Genomic DNA, 12,851 nt, shown 5'->3' on the forward strand with positions numbered 1-12,851 from the left:
TGTGTGTGTTTGTGTATGTGTTAATTAGAGCTGTGCCGGCTGAGTGTGCTCTTCCTTGTAATCACTTAATTAGGGGTGACGGCCCTGATGCTTGTTTACTCAATTAGCCATCCTCCTTAATTATATAATTCCCCGCAACAGTCAACTGTCCTTGTTAGTGAGCTCCGGTGAAGCAGTGATGCGCTGACATAGCTGGTGTGCATGCTTTTTAGTGGCTTCGTTTAAAAATGTACACAACCTTCTACCTGATACATTTGTGTGATCTATTTTTTTTTGTACTGAAACAGCAAGCCATGGCACAGGTCCAAACCAAATGCAGAAAAGGGAAAGCAGAGCCATGAAAAATAGTCTGCATGTCCCTTTGCTTTTAAGAAAACACACACATGCATCATCAGACACTAGGCCATGCTCATGGACTGCATATGAGTGCTGAGCCACATGCCTCAGATTACTGTCGCTCTGATTCTCTGAGATTTAGTCATTAATGATATAATCTACGTCAAAAAAAAAGAAAGAAAGTGAAATCTCATGGTGAGTATGATTGATGGTTGCTTTAAATGGAGGCATCCAGGGCTGGCTCTATTGTTTCTCCTGACCAGCCTTGCCACTTACTCCACCACCTCCACCCTGGCTCCTTCATGTGGATTAAGGCCTGCCGTTTATTTAACGGTGCATTTGAGCGAAGGGGTGACCAAGGTGAAGCCGGCGGGGGGGCGAGGAGGCGGGGGGGGTTGGCAGGGTGTCTGTGCCGTGCCGTAGCGGGACGTCCCTTGCGGGACAGTGCCAGGCTGCGCTGTGGGGAGACGAGACAGGGCCTCCCCAGTGGACTAATGCCCTGTAATGAAGATTAAGACCCAGTCAAAGACCATACTGTTCAGCCCCGATCGGAGGGAAGGAGAGAGAGAGAGATGGAAGGTGGGGGAGAGGGGAGGAAGTGAGGATAAAGGATAAAGCAGGGATAAAGAGGATAGAAACCCTGGTTTTCAGATTTATCCTAATTTATCAGCAACAGGTCAACTACAGAAAAAATGAATGCATAAAATATTTAAATGATTTATCATTTTACCCTATAAACCCACATTTGTTTTTACCTCTTCTCTATAAAAGATTCTGAACCAGCTGGGAACAAAAACAGATTTTTGTCAACAATGGGCTGACTGCCTTACAAGCTGTTAGGAGTAATCGCCTCTGAAAGCATCACTGCGGCCACAAACCTTTATAGAAAAATTATGTAAAACAAAAAGCACTATAAAAACGACCATACTGCATTCACCCAGCCACAAAGGGAAAACTCATAACAACAAAAACATTCTTCAGTAAAAGACTTGGCAAAATAAATGGAGGCCTGTTTCAAATGCACATCTGTATGCCCGATTCCTCTGACTTGTTGATCGTAAAAAAAATCATCCAGTGGACCGAATTTTAATAACGGAAATTAACCAACACATCGCAGTCATGGGCTGAAAGAACGAGTAAAGGCCCTCCTGTTATTGATACAGTCATGATTCATACATCTAACAGATATAAAGCATCGTGTCATTTTATTTTCCTTCATGTCATCAATTGTTTTGTTAATTTATTAGCAGCACACAGCTACTCTTTCTGCAGTAAAAAATGTAATTTTGTTGTGAGAGAAAGTAATTGAGCTTTTTATATTTCTCTCTAGTTTCAAGGCCCTGCTCTATAAATCTAGTTATGTGGGATATTAATGAAATCAGTTGATGAATATGTATTTGATTGCACGGCCGATCAAACAGACACAAAACCTCTTATCTTATCTAACTTTGCTGTGAATAAAAAAAATAAAACTTGTTGTTTTCTCGCAGAATGCTTCCCAGGCGCTTCACTAGAGGCAGCCCACTGCTCCTTAAAATAGGATGGGTCAAATGCAAATAATACATTTCCCCACGAGAACACTAATAAGGGATTATTCCTGTTCCTACCCAACAATATATAGTACAAAACAAAACACAGAACGTGAAGATAGGAGCGTTTTCCCCACTTTTCCTGAATCATTTTGCAGATAGGAGGTTTTGCACTTTGGCTATGGATATGAATGTGTGTCTGAGGCCGTCATTGGAGGTATGAAGACAGTTAACAGAGCAGCCTGAACACACGGCACACGTCACTTACCACTCGGTGGCTAAAAGCTCCCTGAAGACTAGTTACGCCCAGACACACTTCCACTGTCTCCCGCCATTGTCTTATCCTTCAATTGTATCTCGTATTCTTCTCTTTTTTTTGAATTAACATTTTCAGATGTTTTGACTATCCAAAATATTTAAGGGGGGCAGAGCCGGTGCAGACATAGGGATGGATGGATGGGTCGGCGGGTGGGTGGAGAAAGGGGTATCTTTTTTTCACATGACCTTGCGTTGGCGGGGCCAGCCTCTCTCGCCCCCACTCTCTGTCTCTCTCCCCCAGACGGGCTGTGTCTGTGACTGGCCTGGCAGTTCTTGCCTCTCTTGGGCATTCTGGCATTCCTACCCTGTCTTGCCCCCCCCCCCCTTATCCCCCTGCCTCCGGCTGTCTTTTGCCCTCTCAGGGTTTCCATCTTTACTGACGCTCACTCTCCTGCTTGAATTCCATCTTTTGCCCGTCTATCTATAGACATTGCGTTGTGTCAACACCTCCCCATCTCCCACGCCATGTCTGTTTCTCTGGCATTTTATTATTTTTTTTTCCTTTCCTCTTTTCAAGTTGATTAATGAAGTGTTGCGAAGAAATTACAACAAAGAGGGACTTTATAAAACCGTAGATGTGGTGTGTCCAAAGCTCCCATTGTCTTTTGGATATCACACAGTATAGATTTTTCCTCAAAGGTCAAAATAAGAAAGTATTTTGTGACGTATTTGGAGTCGCACAAAAAATACTCTATTACCATGTAGCGTTTCGATGAACCCTTTCGTTTTCACGAGACGCTTGTCTGATGCGTGAACATATTTCTGAAGAGCCGGACCACACTCTGCTCCCCCTGGCTTCTGAGTCTCTGTGGTAACGGCATGAGGCCCGTCATGTTATTATCACCAATGCCTGACCAGCCTCACTGCTTTCTTGTTTCACGAAAGAGAGTGTGTGTTTTTGTGGGTGTCTGTGTGTTTTGTGTCTTTTTTTCAAAGCGTACAAGCGCCAAATATCCTTACAAGCACAGGAAGATGAAAATATTCCCCCTCAGTGGGGTCATTTAACCAGTAAGTGGGAAGGCCGAGAGATGTCATGTTCAATATCTCCGCTTTCTATGCACCAAACCACATTTTTGCATTCATCTATCTTCAAATCGCAGAAAAGAAGAGTTCAAAGAATATTTATTCGCCTCATTTGACAATAGAATTTCCTTAGTTTTGGGATTAAGTTTAGCATAAGGGTTAAAAGAAAATTAACATCAGTTTGTGGAATTTAAAGTGTAACTTTTCTCCCAAGGGCTGAAGTCCACCCACCCTATAAATAATAATAAAAAAAAAAAACTATTCGGCAAGAGGCTGAGGGATGAATCCACCCTGACTAAAACGTGTTATGGCCTCTATCTACATCAAATTTCATGACATGGTTGGTCCCAGTTGGTCGATAGCTCAGAATTGACGTTGCAGGATTATTGCTGATTTAAAACAGGAGATGATATTTGCAATCGTAATTTAAAAAAATATATATTTGGGAAGCAATGTCAAGTATTACACACGTAGTGATAATTAAGGAGCAACAGAATGTTCTTATACAGATAGTAAAAACAAATGTGTGAAAATTATTGTGTGTGTGTGTGCGTGTGTGTGTGTGTGTGTGTGTGTGTGTACGTGAGTAAACTCATATGACGGCCCCCACAACTGTCAGCCTATCGCCGCCCTCCTTTTGTTGGGTGACCCCAGAGAATGTGTTGGAATGGCCACTGGGAGAGAGATTATGTAGAGACAAAGACCACAAGGGACGGAATGAGAGACGGATAGAGAGTGAAAGGCACAAGAAAGAGAGGGAGAGAAAGAGAGGGAGAGAGAGAGGTCAGGGAGCCAGCTGATGTGAAAGTGCCTCCGATCACCTCGTGCCTCTCTTCCGCCCCCTCGCTCTGTCTCTCTCTATCTGTTCCACTCTTTCTTTCTTTCGTTCCCACTTGAATTCCTCTCCCAGCGCTTCACTTCATTGTGACGTCGGGATTTTGATCGGCGATAACAACAGAGATGCGTCAGTCAGGGCCCACACATACACACACACACACACACACACACACACACACACACACACACACACACACACACACACACAGTCGTTAAAAGTGCCAATGCAAGTTAAAAAGTGGCACACTCACACACACACACACACACATACATGAACACAGTGACACACAGCAGTGGCCTTTGAGTGAATGCTCCTCACGAGGCATAATGACAGCATTCTGCAGCGGCCATGGCCGGGACCGTTCCCACAGACCAGACAGACAGAGAGAGAGAGAAAGAAAGAGCATTTCTTTCTGTCTTCACCTCTCCTCCTACTCCCCACCTCCTCTCCAACAACCCTGACTTTGTGCGGACCGTGACCTTCCACCGATCAACGCTATTGGCTCACAAAATCTAGACAGATGATTTGATTGTAGCCAATGATTAAATATATTAAACACATTATTTATACACCATAATAAAGATTGTAACGTGCTGAAAATGAAAACATCCTCCAACATTATCAATGAATAGTCAATAATGAGTCAATAAATCGCTCAATATAACACCTCCAGCCAAGCTTTTGCGCTTTGGGGAGGCGATGGTATGACGTATGAGTGTTTTTCGCAATATGTGCACATTTTGAGGGTTTGGAACTTCTCTTTTAAGCAGACAGATCAAACTTACATGCATTGAGTATTTCAAGGGAGTATTTGTTTTAAATTGTCAGATCAATCTTGGCCGGCAAGCGGTATGCTTTGAAAGATTATCCTGCCTTAGGATCCAAACATTCCCCAACATACATGATTTTCAGTATGTGAGCTTAGTCTCTGCATATTTGTCTGTGTGTCTGCGAGGGACCACTCCCCATCCCTCCGTAACCTACCACCCAAGCTCACTGCCTTCGGTTTGAATCCACTTTTTTTCCGCGTCTGGCCTGATACGGTGCAGGATTTGTCGATGTGTATCTTGAAGGTGGTGACACCGATGGTGCTGGGGGGTTTCGGGAAGGGGGGGGGGGGCAGGTTACGGAGCCGAATGAAAACATGTCACTCAGGTCCCATTAAAACGTAACCCTGCCCACTAGAAGAAAGGGACCCATATCATCATTAAGTCATCTCGGGGTGAAGCAAAAACCACAAATATTATTCCTGCACCCCCCACAAGACACACATGCACACACACTCCTCCCCTTCTTTTCCTTCAAATGACAGAGAAGACGGGATGATTGCAGCTACGGTGTGTTTGCTCACGGCCCGAGAATGACAAGAAGATGTTTGGGAACTTCCTGATCATGCGTTGGTTTATGTTTTCAAGAGCAGACATAAAGTAAATCATACAGGTAAAGTCATTATTTTTCCCTCTGCGTGGACAAATCTTTCTATGTATTTATTTTGTCTCCTACTCACTCAATTTTTCAGTGACGATTAATCGAAAAATAAAAGTCTTCAGTTTTTTCTGACCAACAGATTTAAGCACTGCATCTATGGCATACTGAGTAAATTTAAAATGTGACAGATATGTTTTGGTAAAATCTAACTTTCTAGGCCTAAATTGATGTCTGTCTATAGGGAAAATCATTGGTCAGACAAGGCTCTGGGGAACCCACTCTCGGATGTATGAAGAGAACTGGATATAGCGTTGGAGCCGGGGCCCCATTCATTCCTATGAAAGTCGCTTGGTGGCGCATGAAGCAGAGAACGTTTGACTTCAGATTCAGATGGATTTAGCAGGATCTTGGAGCGATCTTCTGCATAAACGACTCTGGATTGGACTGTCACTGCATTTACGACTTGGAGGACCTAATGATTTAAATAAGAGCTTCTCAACTTTACTAAATCAAATATATTCACTCAGTTACACACGTCTCTTTCCCAATGTAAGTTTATTGGAAACAATATTTTTGGTCCGAATCGTGTCACTTGATGGACCTGGAAGTTGTAATTCCAAGGTTTGGCCATTATGTCAAATTTGCACACACACACACACACACACACACACACACACACACACACACACACACACACACACACACACACACACACACACACACACACAGAGCCACCTCTGTAACCAGGGGGCATTTGTGACGTTCAGCAGCATGAAAAATGACTTGCCCCCGTGGCGCACTGGGGGTGGCAGTGATTATAATATCCAGATAATCATTTCAAACAAATTATCATAATTATCAATCAATCATGAGCCTATTTAAGCAGGGGGAGGGATGGGGGAGTGTAGCGCTGTTGGCGGGGGGTAAACTATGGCCTGGAGCACTGGATCACTTCTGTGACCCATGAGCCTCCCTCTGTCCACATAATAGCCCTCATACATTAAGGGTCATTTAGCTAGCATATTTAGAGATTCAATTCCCCGGCTTGATATGGGGAAAAAAGACATTTACACACAACTAGGTGCGCGCACACACACACACACACACACACACGCACGCACGCACACACACACATTGACTCACAACAACAGCTGACCCCCATTTGGCTCCCTTGTCTTTCAACACAGAGTGAGAAAAAATGTACTTATAGGTCAGAGTTCATATGAACCCCTCTCTATATTTGCAAATTATGCAGTTAAAACATGTACTGCATATGTTGCATCACACACAACTAGAGTTTAACTTATTAGCAAATCTCTGTCAACAACATACCGAAAGACACAAATCACTATCTGGTAATCATCAGTGCTAAAGAGAAATACGTTAGGCAAGCATGTTCACCGTCACTCAGACAAATAAGAGAGGAAGAGTGACACAGGCGGAGTAACAGAGACTTGATCGTCTTGAAGAGATATTCCGCTGTTTCTTTTCACAGTAAATCCCCTGTGAACGTAACATGAATTGATTCAATCTGAGTGATATTGAGAGGTGAATGAATGGGGCTTGGAGAGCAAGAGAGACGAAGAAATTGAGAGAGACAGAGGAGATAGAAGGAGAGAGAGATAGATAGTAGCCTTCGGGGGAGATGATCGTCTTGGGAAAAAAGCAATCAGTGCTCATTGATTTTTTCTGCTGGTTGAATGGAGGGTGTCTATCTGGAAGTCATTATCTGCCATCTGATCTGCGGGAGTGTTTACACACGTCAGGATAGACAGCAGCGCTCCTCTGAAGATGAGGATTAACGCAAATACACACACACACACACACACACAGACATACACACACATGTACACGTTCACACATACACACACACACATACACGGTGCAAAGACTTCCTTCTTAACCCCTGCTCCCTATCTGGCTACTACGTTTAAATCCAAGGAATCCAAAAAGAAACACAAGTACTCCGATACCCTATTAACTTCCACATGCGCACACACACACACACACGCACACACACACACACACACACACACACACACACACACACACACACACACACACACACACACACACCCACACACAGACACACACACACACACTCAGACAGACTTAAGTGTATGTGCAGTGTGTGAATGAGAATATACGTAAGCAGGGCCTAGACAGCTAAACAGACAGATAGTCCTGATTTGTATGGCCGGACCGGACCAAACTAAACAATCCTTGATCCTGGCATCAATAGCCACTGATAGCGATCCAAGCTCCAACAACACCATAGTGTCTGCTGAGAGGGAGTAGGGGATGAAATGAGTGGAGGAGGATGGATGGCGTAAGCAGAGAGGGAATTCCGATAACACATCTTTTTATTTTCTGCGTGTGGGTGGGTTGTGAAGATGCATGTGTGTAAGCCAATATGGCTCGATCCATATCTAAGCAAGAGCTGGATATGAATCCAAGGCCTTAAATCTCACACACACACACACACACACACACACACACACACACACACACACACACACACACACACACACACACACAGTTTTAAGCTCTGGGCAGCTTTCAGTAAGTGGACTGGAGAAGCTACAATAACATCTTTGCTTACGTTTTATCCCCTGCATTAACCCCGACTCTAGCAGTGCCCCCACATGCCTTTACATTCTTTTCAGAGCGACTCAGTAGCGTGAAGGAACTCGTGTTGCTGGTCAGTTTCAATGCGTATTATTGAGAATCTAGTGGGTTTTGCATGTATAAATATATACAATTATGTTCGGAAGACCAATGTCTTTTGTCGATAATATCCATATATTTTTTACTGTTATGTTATTTTTTTCATTCATGAGTATGAGTATCTGGTTTACTTCAGGATAACATCAATAAGTTAAGCAACATAAGTCAACAAAACAATCTATCTTTTGAGTACCAAATACTTATTTTGTGTCAAACACAGAGTTTGTGTGCGGCAGTGGTATAAGCTATGAAGTTGGCATGTATTGATGAGGTTACTAAATATTCCATTACTGATGAAATATCTGCGTCAGAGCCTCGTGCTTCTGGAATTCATTTAAACAGAGAGAGCAGCCAAAAGTGAGCCTTCCTTATGTCTTCAGTGCTCATACATCACATTTCGTTTATTAATCCATCCACATACTTTAGTTTTGTGGAGCAGTTGTCAGCCTGCCTATAGAAACGATCTGTGACCATAGTGGCTGAAATGTAGTTTAAATTGACTCAATAATGTGCACTGATACTTCCCTCTATGTAAAATATAAATAACATACAGAAACAAAACAACAGGTCTGCAAGGTGCGACAACAAATACAAACTTATAACACTTGCAGTGATGCAAACACACACACACACACACACACACACACACACACACACACACACACAGACACACACAGACACACACACTTTTCAGCAGTTAACTAGTTTATTCACAAGCTACAACTCAATCAACATTCTGTCTTAATCAAGCATAGCGATGTTAATGACATGGTGGAGAAAGGAATCAATGTTAATGTTTGTGTGTGTGTGTGTGTGTGTGTGTGTGTGCGTGCGTGTGTGTGTGTGTGTGAGTGTGCGCGCACACATGTGTGAGAGACTGCACGATGTGGATGAATGAGTCATGTCATAAGGAATGGCTCATGCATAATTTCATTCATATTCATAACAGGCATGTGGTCTGCCACCGCCCGATGAGGGCCTACCGCGACTCACACTCTGCATAATAAGATGTGGCCGGTGTGTGTGTTTGTGTGTGTTTGGATTGTATGTGCTGTAGGTAAGCATACTGTATGTCTGTATTCTACATCTGTGTGAGCCTGAGATTGTGTGTTGCACAACAAGCTCATATCACCGCATGTGTGTGTGTGTGTGTGTGTGTGTGTGTGTGTGTGTGTGTGTGTGTGTGCTCTTCTGAGTGTGTATATGTGTGTGCGCGCAGAGTGAAGTACCCGGGCCACACTTGTGTGAAAGGTGGTGAGGTAGTTTATAAATCTGTCAAGGTTTTTCCACATTGTACGAACATGTGGGGAACATAGACTAGCCCAAACCACCTGCGGTCAACTCCTAAAATAAGCTCATTGACTAATGTAGGATTTCAAATCAACCAGGCGGACTGTGATTTGCATGGCCGCCTGCTTATAGAGGGAACAGCAACACGACCCTTGACCTGAAATGCAAATGAGGACATGTACGTTATTTTGTTTTTCTTGCCAAACTGGTCATAATGGTGAAATACGCCAGAAGAGATTTGAAGTGAAATACGTCTTGTTCAGGCTGCTCACGAGGAGCCTCCTCTCACACACTGCTTTTATTAAGGAGAGCTGCAGCACGTATTGAAAAATAGTCCACCATTAGTTCTGCTCCTGGTGTTTTGACCGTCATGTCATGTAAGATAAGACAAAGGGCCCATGCAAACTTTGCAGACAAATTCCACATCTCAGTTTCAATTTCTTTGACAGCTAAATCCATGATGGACGCCACTCGTGTGACATAATGAATGTTTTAGCTTAGTGCTGTCAACCAATATTAATCACCGTAGTCCCACATTAAAATTGTAAACAAATGTTTCCAACTACAGCTCATACTTCAACTATTATTGTATTGTATTGTTATTGTGCTGCAAGGTCAGTCAATCAGTTTTGAAGTGAGAAAAAAAAAAGAACATTTGAATTTTTCAAGACAATGCCAATAGTGGGTTTTGGGAGTATTTTTAATACTGGTGCCATACTGCAAATATGGATTGCTCTTGTAATCTGATCAAACTGAACATAATTTACTGCAATCCCATTTTGAATCATTGATTCAGGTGGACTGGGCGCAGCACCAGCGTGGCTCCAGTTGTTCTCAGAAAGTGTGTCCACTCCGCCGCTGCCATTGTTCCTTCATGGACCATTAGGTGGACATGAACTTGCTCGCTGTCCTGTCTTGACCTGGCGACACTGGACGTAAAAGCAAACTGCCCGGCCACTTCAATAAATTTATCACCTCATAAAGTGGTCAGTGACTGGTCAATGGGACGTGTCGGTCCCAGTGTGTGTGCATGTGTCGGTGTTTTGTGTGAGTGAGGAGAGACTTCCACTTCTTCAACAAGAAGGGCGTTCAAGTTACATAAATACTCGTCAATGAATGCTTAAAAAAAAGGATGATATATTTGTTTAAGGCGTTGTATGCTCTGCTGGGTCAGTTTTAGAAAGCTCAGATAATGTCATTCTTAATTTAAAAAAATATAATATATTTGACAGTTAAATACATTTCATAAAAATAAAGCTATTACAAAACTGCACAAAACAAATCAAACTTCTTCTGTATACCAGAACTCTGCAGCTGGATGTGCATGTAAGGAGATATGTAGAGTGTATGTGCTCAAGCACAGCCAGAGGAGTTGAGAGGAAATTGTGTCTTAAAAATCTAGATATACAAAAGGTAGAATACATGTCTTTTCACTTTTTATTCTTGATATAAACTGACACTTAATCACATCCCCCTCACAATCACCTTCCATATATTTTTGTATGTTCAGACAAATCCAGCATGACAGTTATAAATAAAGAGACAGGATTGATAAAATAAAAAACAAGCGGGTGTAACTATCCTACCTTTTTGATGCAGCTGTCAGGGGAGGCTTCGTCATGGTCCTCCATCATCTGCTGAGAAAACAGAAAAAAAGAAGATGTTCATTGGTAAAGCACTTAATTAATGGGACCAAAAACACACACCGTTTTTCAAAAGTCAAGAAGAACAATACACCAGGCAACACTATTTTATTTGAATGAGAAGAAAATCAGTTTTTAAAGACTGAAAAGAGAATATTGATTCCTGTGCTTCACAGGGACTCGGCCCTGTGACCATCGCTGCTTGACGACACGAGCGCAGGGTGTTCACAGTTCATCACACAGACCCTCTGGGCTACAAATATGACCAGAGGGATATAATAATGGACTGAGGGGGTCACAAAAACACACACAGAAGCAAAAATAACACTACAAACACACACACTCTGATGAATGAATGCCCCACAGATTTTAATTCTCCGCTTCAGCGTTGCAGGAAATTTCGCTGAGACCGTGTCTGTGAGTGTGTGAGGGAGAGTGTGTGTATGTGTGTGTGTATAATTAAGCCTTCAAGCAATATTTACTGGGGGCAGATGGGTGGTAGAATGCTCCCAGTGTCTGCCAGAGGAAATGAAGGAAACGGGGGAATGATGAAGAGATGGGGCTGCCCTGCTGCAATGAGGGGGAATTTCACATATAATGGCAACCCAGAGTCTTTCTCTGTCGGCCTGTCTCTTTCTCTCCCTCTCTGAAGCCCATTGATGGCAACTGAGGATCAAAGAAGAGATGCAGACTGTTTTCAGAGCAGTTTTAGGTGGGGTGGGGGATCAGCGTGGTACTTACGGACTTTAAGTGAAATTAGGCCTATAAAACTTCTCCAGCACAGACTCCCTATCCTCCCCATCTGCCCTTTCACAGTAGGTGTGTTGTTTGGATGTTGTGACAAGGCTGACCGCCTTTACATTAGAGCTGACATATTGAAGTTTGTATTTCCTCAACCAGCATGGCCCACCGTGATTGGCAAAGAGACATTTATCTGCTGTGGAATCTGCTGTGGAAACTGTGAAGCCATTCTTTCAATTCTGGCATACAGCAACTTCTTTTATGCCGCTTTCTATACAAGGCCTCAATTCACAGGAGGTGGTTATGAATTGTGTGTATGGGCCTGTGGATGTGTGCACTCACATGTGCCTCTCGATAAAGGTGACCAGACGGTAAGTCTCTCCGTGAGACTGTTTCTTCCCTAGTGAATTAGAAAAACAGTTATCTCACCATAAGTTCACTCTCAACTCGTCTTTCTCTCCTCTCACTAAACAGTGAACCAGATGGGCCATATGTGCACCGGTGTGCCGTACGAAGTGGTTTCCTACATTAAGCTGTCAAGGAATCTGTTTCTCAGACTCAGTAAATGGGAGCAATTACACCACAGATACTTACAACAGTGTTCTCAGCCTACTTACACATCATCTAAACCTTTACAGAAGCATCCTGTTCCTGAAATCAGTTTCAAACAACGCAACAACGAGAGCGGCCGTGTCCCTCATGGCCACTCAAATGTGTCACATCATTTTGACTGGTATAACAGTAGCACCTCTATTTTGAAAATGTGCACCCTTTCAAAATATGGGCGCGACAGTTACCAGTCAAAACGATGAGTACTGAGGTGCAGTGTGTTTAATGAGAATCAGATCCGCTTCTATCCATGATAGATGATCAGATGAATAAACAAAGCCAAGGAACCCGGTCGGCTTTTTCTTAGTTGTTATGACACTTTTTGAACATGTATAGCACGTCTTAGTGTGTGTTTGTGATTATACACAC

General features: G+C 43.0%; 1 protein-coding gene across 8 annotated transcripts in view; it reads right to left on the reverse strand.

Moving 5' to 3' along the window:
* Positions 1-12,851, reverse strand: part of prdm16 (PR domain containing 16) — a 115,164-nt gene that overhangs the window by 71,109 nt on the left and 31,204 nt on the right. For all 8 annotated transcript variants that reach the window (XM_068597778.1, XM_068597779.1, XM_068597777.1 and 5 more), the window contains exon 2: positions 11,076-11,126. In XM_068597778.1, coding sequence (XP_068453879.1) covers positions 11,076-11,123 — 48 coding nt within the window. In that variant the 5' untranslated portion in view covers positions 11,124-11,126. The remainder of the gene's footprint in view (positions 1-11,075; positions 11,127-12,851) is intronic.

This window comes from Clinocottus analis, unplaced genomic scaffold, assembly GCF_023055335.1.
Source record: "Clinocottus analis isolate CAN_PGR_092001 unplaced genomic scaffold, fCliAna1.0.p SCAF_4, whole genome shotgun sequence".
NCBI lineage: Eukaryota > Metazoa > Chordata > Actinopteri > Perciformes > Cottidae > Clinocottus > Clinocottus analis.